This window comes from Neomonachus schauinslandi, chromosome 14 (genome assembly GCF_002201575.2).
Source record: "Neomonachus schauinslandi chromosome 14, ASM220157v2, whole genome shotgun sequence".
NCBI lineage: Eukaryota > Metazoa > Chordata > Mammalia > Carnivora > Phocidae > Neomonachus > Neomonachus schauinslandi.
Window position 1 is genome coordinate 65,361,709 of NC_058416.1, and position 14,939 is coordinate 65,376,647.

A 14,939-nucleotide genomic window follows, 5' to 3' on the forward strand; every position below is an offset into this window, starting at 1 on the left:
GCGGGTGCGGCCGCAGCGAGAGCGGCCGGAAGCGGAGTGCGCAGCCGGGCGGGGGGCGGCAGGAGGGGCGCCGGGCCGGGCAGGAAATTCCACATCGGCTCCCTGATCCCGGGCCAGCCGCGGCCGGCCAGGCGGCAGCGCCCGCCCCGCGCGCCAGACCCCACCCTCCGGCCGCGCCACCGCCCCTCCGCGCGGCCCCCGCCCCCACGCGGCCGCTCGCAAACTTGGGGGCGAACTTGGAGGAGGCCCGCGGAGCGTTGGGAGAGGGCGGGGCCCGGGCGGGAGGGGGGCCCCTCCCAAGGAATCCCCAGTCCCCGAGCCTTTCCCCTCCCTCTCCAGGCACCCACCAGAGAGAAGTCACCCCTGCGCGCTCAGTGCGCGGCCAGGCCCGGGGAGGGAAAGGGGGTGAGGGTCGAGAACGCGACGCCCCACATCTCCCCCGGCCCGCTGCGCCTCGGAACCGGCCGGGGGAGGGAGGCCCGAAGCCGGCCTCCGCTCCCCCCCGCGAAGCCCTTGTCGAGCTGGGCTGCGATGTTGGCTCCTCAGGCTCACTTCGGTGCAAAGCCTGCAGAGGACACCCGAACAGGATGCTTGAGGCCTATGGGTCGACTCGGTCTGCACCTGAGCCCTGGGCAAAGGGTGTCTCCGCGGAAGGTAGAATGGCCCAGCAGTGGGCTCTGATAGAGTGTGGAGGGAAATGCAGGTGGGGGCAAAGGCAGAGGGAGGAGGCAGGAGTACTCCAGGACTGAGAGACCCTGCAGTCCTCCTCCCGTGGTGAAGGGGGAGTTTGGGAGAGAAATTCTACTTAAGAAAGCTGTTGGATCACCAGAGGTGAAAGTCCAGAAGGTGGAGGCTTGGGGGCTCCTGCATTAGGAAGAATGGGGTGAGAGCATAGAGCAGAGCAGGGGCCGTGGGGGAGGGGAGCAATGTGGAGAGAGGAACAGTGCGAGAAGGGGACAGGGAGGAAGAGGAGCTCTGGGCCTTGGAAGCAGAGGAGTTGCCCATGCTCTGGGACACAGACCCAATCCCAGAGACCATGGAGCAGGGGAAAGGTGGGCAGGCCTGGGCATGGAAAACAAAGGGGGGCATCCAGGTCCCAGCAAAGATGAGCTTGTCTTTGGCAGACTTGGGAGGTGGTGGGAAGACCTGTGCAGGGAGAGGGCACCTGCCTTCTCTTGGTGAACAGGCTGCACACAGGCTCCCTGAGGAGGAGGGAGAGGTGGTGCCCTTCCTCAGTCAAGGGGAGGTGGTCAGAGTGGAAGGGGGGCTGAAGGAGGGGCTTGGGATAACAGCCACTGAAAGGCCCAAGGCTGTGGACATCACCAGGCTGGCTGGGCCAGAGGCCTGTCCAGGGCAGGCTGGTGGAGGGTAGGAGCAGAATAGGGAACTTCGAAGGTTAGGGCCCTCCCTCAGCCATGCTGGTGCAGGAGGGAGGCCAGAGGCAGGCAACAGCTGGGCGGACTGGAAGGGGGAGTTGCACCCCTGAGATCACAAATGCAAACACTTCTTGGGGACAAGTAAACAGGCCAGCCACTTGTGGGCAGCTCCGCCTGGGCACGGCCCTGACCTCAGCGGTGCCCTCCCAGTGCCTGGGGCCCCTCCCAAAAGGCCCCCGTAGACTGCCAGCAAGAGGGGCCAACAGAGGTCCCGGCTTTAGAAGCACACACCCCAGGGCTTCGGGCATTCACCCCAGCTGGCCTGAGTTCATGGACAGGCACCTCAAACTCCCTTACCTTCTTTCCCTTCCTGGCTTGCCACCCCCAAATCCCCTCCTCTGTGAAGGGCACCAGCTGGATGATGCCCCCACTCCATGCCAACACCAGGACCTCTCGAGTGTCTCAAATCTCTACCTACCCCATCAGCGTATCACCCAGAGCTGTCTTTCTAATCACATCTGGCTGCCCACCACACTCACAGGACTGTCCCCGGCCTCATCTCACTCAAGACCCACAGTAGTCCTCCATGTGTCCCATCATAGCCACCCCCAGTTGATGGCAAGTTCAGGGTTGAACACAGGGCCCATGTCTGTCCCAGCCACCATCACATGCCGATCAGGAGACTGAGAAGTGAGAATGAATGACTGTCCGTATGGCCGGCCTGGTACCAGGTGAATACCATGATGAGGAAGCTATGGGTTCACGGGCACCCACAGACGACTAACAACCACACAGACACCCCATGGGAGTCTGGAGCCTGGGCCGACTGGTTCCAGCCAGGATGGCTTCCCGGGGGTACTTGAGAGGGTGAGGATTTTGCAGGTGGAAAGGGATGAGCGCCGAGCTGAGTGAAGGCATGATGCAGGGCCTCTCTGAGAGCCTGCCAGGCTGCCTAGGTCCCGGGACAGGTGCTGAGAGGGGAAGCCATGAAGGCCTCCAAGCTGGGCAGTGGCGGGACTCCTTTCAGGACCCGAGTCTACCCCAGCCCCTGCTCCACAGGGCCTCACAAACCCTCTTCTCCACCACCACCACCCCCCCGGCCGGCAGAGCAGAGCTCTCTAACAAAGCTGTGGCCGCACCCTGAAGGCTCTGAGGGGGAGTGGGGCGGATGACTCCAGCAAGGCTGGGACACACTGGAGGGGATGGACATCTCTGGTGCTCCTCCTTCTCAGGAACTCTGGGGTCTGCAAGAACTGCGGCCCTGGCCCGCAAGGTAGTGGCGGAGACAGGAAATGCTGGCTCCCTACTGTGAGCCCCTGAGCAGGGGAGAGGACACTGAAGAACGTGGCCACCCTGTCCCACTGGAAGTGACCCACTAGTGTCAACACTGGGATTGCCACCGGAGCTAGAAGTGCATGATGTCACGTTGGGGTTAGGGAGTGGGGACATATTTTTGCAGGGGTACGCGAGCCCCAAGAGACAGATAGGAAGATCATACACTGGCCCTAGGGGCAGGAAGCAACTCGCACTGGCCTCACACCAGAGCCCGAAGTCTTCAGGGTATCTGGACCCTACCCCCTTCCTCCCATCAAGCAGCACACACTGCCCCGCTGCCCTCCTCCATCCACGACAGAGTGCCAGTGGCCACAGGCTCTGGACAAGGCACTGGGGTAGAGAAAGAAGACCCAGTTGTCCTCATGCTCTGCCCAGGAGACTTGGGAAGTCACAGATCATCTGCAGGTTGCTCCCTGCCCTTGGGGCTTTGCAAGAGCAGCAGCTGCGGCAGGAGGAGGGGTGTTCAGGTGGAAACTCGGCTGTGCAGAAGCAAGGTAGGTGCTGGAAGCCCAGCCCACTTGCAGGTGGCCCCGAGAGGTTGCCACCCGCTGCACCAGCATGACCCTTGAGACAATGTGCTAAGAACTCAGCTGGCGACCCTCTAGGGAAGGCAGCGCCCCTTCCCACCCCTGCCACACTCAGATCCAGCAAGCAGGGGGGAGCCTATGGTGACTGGGTCTCCCTCCCCAGGCATGGGGCTCACCGAGCTGGACTGAGGTTCAGAGAAGAGCACCTCACCGGAGAAGGTGCTCCAGCAGGCCAGGTGACCGCCTCTCGGCAGACCAGGGCGGGTTTCCAGGTCCCCCAATAACAGCCTTGCTAGCTGGGGGTGTACTGTGCTTTTCCCTCGGATGGGGGCTCCTGGCCTGCCACTGCCACTCAGCAGCTCTGAGCCCGGAAGGCCACAGGCACCCACAGACGACAGCCTTGCACGGGCTGTGGACGGATGGTGAGGCCGCGGCCCCAGGAAAACAATCGACACCTTTTGTAAGATGATTTATTTCATTTATCACAACATGGGGTCAGAAAAGCCCAGCTGTAGGGGATCTTTTATTACTAGAACCAGTCTCGGGCAACTCTATGTATCTCTATTCCTTTTCCGGGCCTTGGGAGCTTGCAATAGCTCAAGCCTCTGGATGCTGGGCAGGCGACGGGCTCGCTCCACCCTCTCCCTGCCCACGGAAGGGGGCGCAGTGTGCCTCGGCCCCCTCACCCACGGGGCCAGTCCCCAGGTCCCTTTGGAGAAGGGTGCCCTCTCAGCCCAGCAGGGAGGAGAACTAGGCACCGGGGAGTCCACGACAGCAGGTGTCGCCATGCCCCGTCCAAACTGAGGAGGAGTGGGCCCGGTAAACTCCTCCAAAGAACCAGAGCCCTCCACAAGCATCCCCGCTGTAGGGTGATCACAGCCACGGATCTGCAGAGCCCCCCAAGCAGCCGCTGTAGGCTGGCGGGCAGGCGGGCGGGAAGGATGGGTGGCAGGAGCTGGCAAGCAGGCGGTGCCAGCAGGAGGGGGGCCGTCTGGGGGCCCCACTGCCCTCAGAGCTCCCGCCACCTCCCCTTCTGACACCGGGTGCCGGAGCCCTAGTCCTCGCTCGAGTTGTCAAACTCCTCCCAATCAGACACACTCATCACCTCGGAGGCGAAGTCCTGGTCGGCCTGGCTGCGGTCAGGGGTCCCACGAGGCGGCTCGAGGAGCAAGGAGCGGGGCAGGGTGAGCACGCAGGCTGCCAGGCCTGAGATGGAGTTGTCTAGCTGCGGCCCCTCCTCCCAGCAGTCCTTCTCCACGTCGTAGATGTGCACGTAGCCCGTGCGGCTGCCGCGGTTGTGCGAGCGGCCCCCCAGCACGTAGATCCTGGTGTCCAGCACAGCAATGCCAGGCTCACCGTGCCCGGCGGGGAGCGGGCAGACGGAGGACCACTGCCCAGACGTGCAGCTGAAGCAGGCCACCTGCAATGCCAAGGTCAGAGTAAAGCTGGGTACATGCCGAGACGGGGCTGCCAGCCGCCCCGGGCCAGCCGGGCAGGGCAGCACTCTTGGCCAGGCCCTGGATTCAGACCAAGGCTGAGGGACACAGCCAGGCTGTGTGTAAACCCAGCTCCCCTGGAGGAAGAGTCTGGTGCCAGCATTAAAATGTCCCGTCCACGGGCCAGGCCGACGCTCTGTCCTGCCTCCAGGGCCCTCAGCCAGCCTGTGGCCCCAGGTGTGTGGCACCTCCCCATAGGCACGCTAGCATGCTGTTCTTCTCTAAGGTCTGGGGTTCTCTCCCCTCCACAAAACTGAAACTGACCAAAGACACGGACCCCAGCTAATTCCCTCACAGCACCCAACTCCAGGAGGAAGTGCAGATAAAATGTGGAAATAGTTAACTTGCTGACTAGTGATGACCGTCAACATTCTCACGTCTCCAAAATTCCCCCGAACAGTAAACAAACACATGGGAAAATGTTCCACCTCTTCGTAATCCAAGAAATGTAAAACAGGAGTTAAATTTGTCCCTGACAGCTAGCAGCCACCGGGGGAAGAAAAATCACAAGACCCAATGCTGATAAATGCATAATGAAGCCATTCGTCTGGGCGTTTGCCTGACGCTCCGGGAAAGCTGTTTGACAATATGTATTGAGAGCCACAAAAATCTTATCTTTTTGACTTAATAATCACCTTTGGTTCTCCATCTGTGGGAGGCAGAAAAATGACCCTCCAAAGAAGTCCATGCCCTAAATCTCTAAAACTTGTGTTACTTTACACAGCAAAAGGGACCCTGCAGACATGCTTCAGGGTACAGACCTCGAGGTGGGGAGGTTGTCCTGGGCTTGCCAGGTGGGCCCGTCTAATTGCACAAGTCCTTGAAAGCAGAGGGGGAAAGTCTACCAGGAGGGAAGAGAAGACAGAAGGACAACCTGCCGTTGCTGGCTGAGGACGAAGCGGCCCCATGCCAGGGAATGCAGAGGCCTCTAGAAGCCGAGAAGGGCCTTTAGCCAACAGCCAGCAAAGAAACAGGGACCTTAGTTCTACACACGCAGGGAACTGAATTCTGATAACCTGTGTGAGCAAGGAGCCAGATTCTCCCCTAGGGCCCCAAAAAGGACAGATGTCCTGAGGACACCTGGATTTTAGCCCAGTGAGACCACACCAGACTTAAGGACCTACAAACTCTAAGAATACACTTATATTGTTTCAAGTTATTAAAACGGTGGTGATTTGTCATGGCAGCAATAGGAGATCCAGGAGAGCCCAGGGGTTCTCACCACTCGGGGCCTGGCTGAGCCCCGCCCCCGGAGTTTCCAATTCAGTGGGTCTGGGGCAGGACCTGAGAACCTGCATTTCTAACAAGTTCCCAGTGATGCAGATGCTGCTGGCCTGGGACCACACTTTGAGAAGCAGAGCTCTCACCTAAGAAAACAACCCAAAATACCCGAAACGCACTGCAGAGTAAATATTACCTATGTGACTTGGAATAGTCAAAACTTGGGCCAACCCAAATGACGCACCAACGTGACAGAATTCTGCACGGCCACTGAGGTTGGCAGTGGCTATAGAAATCAAGTATGAAACTGGAAAACAGCCACAACAAACTTCAGCCAGAAGCAGACTGGAGTGCTCTTTACCTACAGTTAGGTGGAAACCACGCACAGGCAGGACTAAAACACAGTGGCACCGAGCGGGATGATGGGTGCTTTTCCTCAACCTTATCCATTATTCAAACAATCTGCAATGCGGTTATACTAACTTTATAATTAATGTTTTTAATAATCAAAACAAATGAAAGTACCCTGCCTGATACTGTAACGGTGGATACAGGTCATGGGTCCAAACCCAAAGAATGTACACCACCCCAGAGCGAACCCTGATGTAAACTACGGGCTTGGGGTAAGAGCGTATCATGGTGGGTTCAAGGATCGTAACAAATGTCTCACTCTGGTGGGGGATGTTGATGGTGAGGGAGACCACGTGTGCAGGGATGGGGGTGTATGGCAAATCTCTGCACCTTCTGTTCAATTTCGCTGGGAACCTAAAACTGCTATAAAAAATAAAGCCTGTTTAATAAAAAGGCATACATGCTGCAATTAATTTTTCATCCAAAACAACTGGAAGGGATGGGAAGAACACGTGCGTGGGCAGCCCAGCTCTGCTCACCTGGTGCACATCCCTCCTGTAACCAGCGTCGTTGTTGCTGCCCCCGATCACGTACAGCTTGTCCAGGAGCGTGGCCGTGCCGTGCCAGGCCCGCCGCACGGGCCCATCAGCCAGGCTGTGCCAGGTGTTGCTGTCCGGGTCATAGCAGTGCGTCTCCTTTAGGTAGTCCTCCCCTCTGCGGCCACAGGTAATGTACATCTTCCCCTCCAGCGTGGCGCCCGCGTGGGCATACACCTGCCACCAAGAGAGCCGTGAGGGAAGGCAACCAGGGCCCTCACGGAGGCCGCTCATACCCCACAGCGGCACACCATCCCTCGTGGTGTCCCCAACTTTCACCTCACATTCTGCGGAGAACACTCCCTGATTCGGTCCCTAGTCATCCACCCTGACCTTACCCCAATAGGGGACAAGTCTATGGACCCAGAGGTGACTCTGGGATCTTTGTCTTTCCCTTGCCCCTAAACGAGACATCTGCGTGGGGGGCTCAAAGCAATCAAAGCACAGACTTTAGAGCCAGTCACGGGAGGAGATAGCACTTCTGGGGATACCTGACCCATCCTCAGCGGCCTCCACCTCTCCCCCACTCCCAATTACCAGCCAATCCTCCAGGCCTCCTGACCCCACTTGCAAAATCTGTTCACAAATAATATCTAACGATATGGTGAGGAGGAAAGTGAGATGCAAAATCAACCACAAAGAACAATGCCATTTTAGTGATGGTTATGTGTGGAGGAAGAAAACACACCACCCTGCTTTTGATTTCAGTCCTCAGACTTCTCCGTGCACCCTGGCAGGGGATCCCCTCCCTGCCCAGCCAGCTAGACCCCTCACACTGGTCCCTACTCTGTGCTCATACTCACTTGCTCAAACCCCCGCCGAGCAAGGCCTTTACGCTGGGCCCATGGGCCCCAAGGCAGAGCACTGTGTGTTTTGGGGGTAGAGGAGCCCCACGGGGTGTGGAAGCTCCAGAGCTTGTTACAGAGCCAGCCAGTTACACAGCCACTGCTGTGTGGTAACACAGCAAAGGGCTGGAGAGGTGGACAGGGGACAGAGCAGTGGGCAGGACACAAACCAAGGGCTTGGGTCTTCTCTCATCAATGGTGGGGACCCGGGAAGGTTTTGGTGCTTGGATTTTGTTTTTTTTTAAAGAATGTATTTATTTATGTATTTATTTATTTACTTGGGTTTTTTTAAAGAATTTATCTATCTATCCATCTATCTATTTATTTGACAGAGAGAGAGAGAGGGAGCATACAAGCAGAGGGAGAAGCAGGCTCCCCACTGAGCAAGGAGCCTGAAGCGGGACTTGATCCCAGGACCCCGGGATCATGACCTGAGCCAAAAGCAGACGCTTAACTGACTGAGCCATCCAGGCACCCCTTGGGTTTGTTTTTTTTTAATTAAACTTTTCATTTTTTTTTTTTAAGATTCTATTTATTTATTTGAGAGAGAGAGAGAGAGAGCGCACAAGCAGGGGGAGTGGCAGGCAAAGGGAGAGGGAGAAGCAGGCTCCCGCTAATCAGGGAGCCCGATGCGGGGCTCGATCCCAGGCCTCTGGGATCATGACCTGAGCCGAAGGCAGTTGCTTAACCGACTGAGCCACACAGGTGCCCTAAACTTTTCATTTTGAAGTAAGTGTAGATTCACACGTAGTTGTTAAGAAAATAATACAGACACCATGTACCCTTTACCCAGGCTCCTCAATGATAAGCTAGTATAACTCTAGCCCAATAACACAACCAGGATGCTGACGTTGACCCAGTCAACACAAGACACTTCTACCTCCAGTAGGATCCCTCCTGTTGCCGGTCTGTAATCATACCCACATCCCCCCTGCCCTGAACCCCCTCTTTAATCTGTTTCTCCATTTCTATAATTCTGTCATTTCAAGAGTGTTATATGAATGGAATCACGCAGCCTTTTCGAACAGGCTTTCTATGCTACCTCGGGTTCATCTAGACTGTTGCTCGTATGTGTCCATAGTTTGTTCATTTTTATTGCTGAGTAGAATTTCATGCTGCGTATCTGCTACAGTTTGCTTAGCCAGGCACCTGTTGAAGGACATCTGATTTGTTTCCAGTTTCTGGCTGTGACCAATAAACCACTATAAATGTTTGTGTACAGAGTTTTCATTTTTCTGGGATAAATGCCCAGGACTGCAACTGCTGAGTTGCATGGTTAGTTAGAAGTTAACTATTTAAAGACATTGTGAAAGGGGCACCTGGGTGGCTGTCAGTTAAGCGTCTGCCTTCACCTCGGGTCATGATCCCGGGTGCTGGGATCGAGCCCCGTGTTGGGCTCTCTGCTCACGGGGAGTCTGCTTCTCCCTCTCCTTCTGCCTGCCTCTCTGCCTACTTGTGCTCTCTTTCTCTGTCAAATAAATAAATAAAATCTTTAAAAATAAATAAAGGCATTATGAAATTCCTTCCCAGTGTAGCTGTACCATTTTACATTCCCATCAGCAACGTATGAGTAACTAAGCTTCTCTGCAGCCCCACCAGCACTGGCTGTTGGACTAGTTTTTATTTCAGCCACTCTGACAGGTGGTTTTTTCTCACTGTGGGTCTCATTTGCGCTTCCCTAATGACTAATGACGTTGAACATCTCATGTGCTTGTCTGCCATCTGATACCCCCCTGCCCCGCAGTTCTGATGAAGTCCCATTTATCGATTTTTCTTTTTATGGCTCATGCTTTGGGGGTCAAGTCTAAGTATTTGTTGCCCAGTCCTAGATCCCAAAGATTTTCTTCTACTTTTTTCCCCCTAAGTACTATATAGATTTACATTTTACAGCTAAGCCCATAAACCACTTTGAGTTAATTTTTGTATAACGTATGAGACTTGGGTCAATGTTCATTTTCTTTGCTTAAGGATTCCAACTGTTCTCGTATAATTTGTTGAAAAGTTATCTTTTCTTCATTCAATTGCTTTTGCATCTTCATCAAAAATCAGATGGACATAGGGCGCCTGGGTGGCTCCGTTGTTAAGCATCTGCCTTTGGCTCAGGTCATGATCCCAGGGTCCTGGGATCAAGCCCTGCATCAGGCTCCCTGCTCGGCAGGAAGCCTGCTTCTCCCTCTCCCACTCCCCCCTGCTTGTGTTCCGTCTCTCGCTATGTCTCTCTCTGTCAAATAAATAAAGATTTTATTTATTTGAAGGAGAGTGAGATGCTTAACGGACTGTGCCACCCAGGCGCCCCTCCCCACTTTATTCCCTTACAAAATTGAGGTATTCTAGATCCTTTGCCCTTCCATGTAAATCTCAGAATAGTCTCATCTATATCTATAAAAATTGTTGCTAGAATTTTTATAGGAATTGAGTTAAACACCATCTATCAATTCGGGAAGAACTAACATCTTTATTATTTGAGTCTTCCAATCCATGTACATGGTATGTCTCCCCACTTATTTACATCTTCTTTTCTTTCATCAGCATTTTATAATTTTTAGCATATAAATTCCATAAGTGTTGTTAAATTTATACCTAAGTATTTCATTTTTTTGAGCAATTATAAATAGTATTTCCCATTTCAGTGTCCACATGTTCATTGCTAATATACAAAAACGCAATGGATTTTTGCAGATTTATCTTATATCCTACAATCTCACTGAACTCACTTATTAGTGCTAGGTTCTTTTTTTTTTTTTTTTTTTGGTACATTCCTTTAAGATTTTATCTATTTATTTACTTGAGAAAAAGAGAGTATGTGAGCAGGGGGAGGGGCAGAGGGAGAGAGAAAACCTCAAGCAGACTCTGTGCTGGGGCCCGACATGGGGTTAAGAGTTGGACACAACTGACTGAGCCACCCAGGCGCCCCAGTAGCTTCCTTTAGACTTTGCACAACTTATTCATCCTTAGGGTCAGTTTTACTTCTTCCTTTCAATCTGCATGCTTTATTTTCTTTTCTTGCCATGTTTCACTGGCCAGACCCTCCAGGACTATGATGAATAAGAGTGGTGAGAGCAGACATCCTTGCCCTGCTCCCCATCTTAGGAAAAACATTCAACTCAGTCTTTCACGATTAAACACAGTATTAGCAGTAGGATTTTTGTAGATGCTCTTCATCAAGTTGAGGAAACTCATCTCTATTATTTTTTTAGTTTGATCATGAACGGATGCAAAATATTGTCAAATTCTTTTTCTGCTTTGACTGATATAATTGTGTGATTTTTAACATGGTGGATTATACACACTGACTAAATTTCAAATATGGAACTAGCCTCCTATCTCTGTAATCAACTCCATTTGTCATGCATTTCTTTTATCAAGGGGGATAATTCTATTTGCTAATATTTAATGAAGAATATTCATATGTAGATTTATGAGATTTGTTTTTTTTTGGGGACCCTCTTTGTCTGGTTTTGTTATCAAGTTAGTATTAACCTCATAAGATGAACTGGGACGTATTCCCTCCTTTTTCCATATTTTCCGGAAAAAAACAATATGCAGAATTGGTGTTAACTTTTCTTTAAATGTTTAGTAGAACTCTTCAATAAAACTATCTAGGCCTGGACCTTTCTTCTTGGGAAGTTCAATTTCCTTAACAGGTAGAGGGCTATTCAAATTATCTATTTAGCTTTGAGTCAGTTGTGTTAGGTTGTATTTTTTTTTAAAGATTTTATTTATTTATTTGACAGAGAGAGACAGCAAGAGCGGAAACACAAGCAGGCGGAGTGGGAGAGGGAGAAGCAGGCTCCCCGCTGAGCAGGGAGCCTGATGTGGGGCTCGATCCCAGGACCCTGGGATCATGACCTGAGCCGAAGGCAGACGCTGAACGACTGAGCCACCCAGGCGCCCCTCTGGGGAGGTTTTTAAGTGAGAGAGTTGCCTGCAGAGATCCTTTTTCTCCTCTGGAACACAGGATGGCAGCACTTTGCCTGCTGCTGGGACAGGGAGTTCATGGTCTGTTGGGGGCATGTCAGCAACCAGTTCTTAATAGTGCCACACTGGTGGGACTCAGCATTACGTGGGTCCCTAAGAAACAGTTAAGAGAAAGTGTCAAACGGATGAGGCTAACAGCCTTTTCCCTCAGTCATTTGCTATGTCTGACTGTGGGTTCTATGTTAGCAATGTGGGCTGCATACCTGCCTTCTCCAGGACCTGGGGGCCCCCTCAGCTCACAGAAGAACCCCTCCCTGCTCTCTGGCAGATTTCCCATCTACCTCCCTGGCTGCTCCTCCACAAGCCTCTTATAGTCCCTACTCCTCTGAGCTGATCACAACTGTTCCCATGGCCAGCACACCATCATGTCCTGACAAAGCCTCTACATTTCTATCTCCTGGCTGACCAGTTCCCTGAGCCGGACTTTTAATGTCAAACTAACATTTCCCATTGGAATATTTATCATGTTCTATATGGAACCCTTCCTTTTCTTTTTCATTCCCAAACCCAATTGTCCTCTTGGGTCAGCAGCTTAGCCATCCACCCAGGTGCTCAAACCTGGAACCTGGGCATCTTCCATGATCTATCCCCTTTCATTCTCTAACATCTGATCCATCAGCAAGTCTGGTCCGTTTACCTCCAAACTATACCTCAAACCTGCCCATCTCTCTCCTTCCCCACAGCCTCTACCCTAAGCCAAGCCACCATCACCCCCACCTGGACCGCCCGATGGCTCAGGAGCTGCTCCTCTCTATCCTTGTCTCTTCACAATCCCTCCTCATGCCATCCCTCTTTCTCAGATGGGGAAGTCCCCCTCCTGGCCTGGGAGTTCCTTCTTCCCTCTCCCAGCAGCTGCTTCCTTTAGACCTTGGTCTAATCAACATCTCTTTCAGATGGGCCTTCCCCAGTCTTTTCAGATTAGTCCTGCCAGAGCCCCCTCCCTGCACAATGGTGAGCTCAACCCTCTCAATTCCTTCATCAACTGAGCACAATTGGCAATTACTCTACTGATTTGTTTAGTGGTTAAGAGTGGTCTCTCTATTAGGCTGTGAACAACATGGTCTGGAGGGGAACTTTTCTCATCTTTTATCACCACTGGATTCCCAGGGCTTGGTATATGGTAGGTGCTTAATAAATAGTAGCTGAATAAATGAATGGTATGAAGGAAGGAAGGAACATCGATAGGGAGAACCTGGTTGAAGGCCGAGGCTGCCCCCCTGTGGCCACATCAGAGACCTGCAGCTTCCAAAGAAACCCCCCCCCCCCCCCACCGCCGCCCCCCGCCCGGAGCCCAACACCCCCCATTCCTACTCATTCTTTTCCAGGACAGAATTCAGGGGTCCATTAGATCTCAAGGACCCCCTGATCTTTCCCATGCAAAATCTCTTCCTTTCTGCAGATTGAGAGTAGGAAGTACTCCACCAGAGGTGCTTCCTTCCCCAGGGAAGCTGAGGAGCGAGGAGCAGGCCAGCTTTCCCTGCCTGGGAGGAACTACAGTGAGAACCCCTGGCCTCAGAGGCCTTGTGGGCCATGGAGAAAAGCTGGACCCATCAGGGAGACCTCAGCCCCGTGAGGTCAGAGACTACAGCCTTGGGAGGATTGGAGATGAGAGGAGATGCGGAAAGAGGTTCAGAAAGGCAGGAGCTCTTGTGGCAGAGCCTGGACAACAGCCCCACGTGTGTTCCCATGCCATCCTCCGCTTCTACAGTGCCCAGGGATACCCCTGGATACACATGATCTTTAAAAACAAGCAAACAAATATGAAATACAACTTCTAAAGTGGTTTTTTTTGCTTTTCAAAGGCCCCACCCTCTGGGAGGCCCGTGCAGAAGTCTGAGGCTCCTGCACCCTCCTCTATCACAGTGTCCCTCCTATTTAACAACATCTTTGGACACATTTCAGCTCAGCTCAACTGTGCTGAGAGACAGACAAGGGGAAGGCTTCGGTCTACATTTGAACTGCAGGGTTAAAAGCAGCTTCCTGGGGGGGGCACCTGGGTGGTTCAGTCAGTTGATCCTCCAACTCCTGGTTTCAGCTCAGGTCCTGATCTCGCAGTCATAGGATCGAGCCCCATGTCGGGCTCCACGATCAGGGAGTCTGCTTCAGATTCTCTCTCTCAAATAAATAAAATCTTTAAGAAAATAAAAAAATAAAAAATAAAGCAGCTTCCTGGGACTAAGGTGGCAAAACCAAGGTGGGGATGAAATTCTGGGGAACAGGATGTGGTATACACTTGGTGAGGATCTCCCCCCGGGGGCTGGCCGAACCTCAGGGGTCCCCTGTCCCAATCACAGTGCAGCGTCTTTGGAGGTACCCACTAGGCCTGCTTCCCTGGCTTGGCCATCCACTCTCTCTGCACACCCTGGAAGGAAAGTGGGCAGGAAAAGGCCCCTCTTGGCGAGGTTTCCTTACCTCCCTCTTGAGCGGAGCCACGTAAGCCCAGGAATTGGTGGTGGGATCGTAACACTCCACAGCATTCAGATCATTATGGTAGTCGCGCCCCGCCACCGCATAGATGTACCTGCCCACAACACACACACATAGGTCCGCGTGCTCCTGCTGCAGGGACTGGATCTGGAACCAGCGGTTGTGCCTTGGGTCATACCTTTTGAGGGAACATGAGGGCAGTGTATCACTGAGTGGCCAGAAAGCCTGGCTAGCAGGCCCATACCTCCTGTTCCACCGCTGTACCCTGATCCACCCCCCCACCCAGCTGCCCTGACACACCAGCACATGCCTACCCACAACCACACCAGCAGGCTGCTACCTGCCTGAACATGGGTGTGTCCCCAGCACAGAGCCTGGAAGGCATGGCCAGGAGCCCCTTGGGTTTCTGCCCACAATGCCAATACGTTCTGGGGGTAATCTCATGGGGAGGGTTTCTAGCCCACCCATCTGTCCACCCCAGGCTGCCCCACGGCTGTTCCTACAGCCGTCTCCATCTCACCTATCCAAATCTATGGTCCACACGGCCCTGTCCCCATTCAGGAATGCCCAATTATGGCCCCACCCGTGGACAGACACAACAGCCTCCCAGCCTCCAGTCAATGCCAACATTCCTTCTGGGGTGATCTGCCAGGCTCCTGTCACAGCCCACCCCTCCATCAATTCATGCTCCTCTCCTAAGCTGCCTGTTGCCAGCTGGTGGAGTGAGAATGAACTGCCATGCTGGGCTGACTACAGCAGGCCCACGCGGCCAGAGGAGCAATGCTGT

At 53.3% G+C, this 14,939-nt stretch overlaps 1 protein-coding gene across 3 annotated transcripts in view; it reads right to left on the minus strand.

Moving 5' to 3' along the window:
* Nucleotides 1-3,704: 3,704 nt before the first annotated feature.
* KLHL22 (kelch like family member 22) overlaps nt 3,705-14,939 on the minus strand; it is a 38,745-nt gene continuing 27,510 nt past the window's right edge. Inside the window, exons 5-8 of one of the 3 annotated variants that reach the window (XM_044921161.1) lie at nt 14,138-14,330; nt 6,846-7,079; nt 4,278-4,658; nt 3,736-4,199 (exon numbers count right to left, since the gene is read on the minus strand). In XM_044921161.1, coding sequence (XP_044777096.1) covers nt 4,293-4,658; nt 6,846-7,079; nt 14,138-14,330 — 793 coding nt within the window. In that variant the 3' untranslated portion in view covers nt 3,736-4,199; nt 4,278-4,292. Of the gene's footprint in view, nt 4,659-6,845; nt 7,080-14,137; nt 14,331-14,939 lie in introns of all 3 variants that reach the window. The other 2 variants (XM_044921160.1, XM_021687936.2) reach the window with 2 other exon arrangements.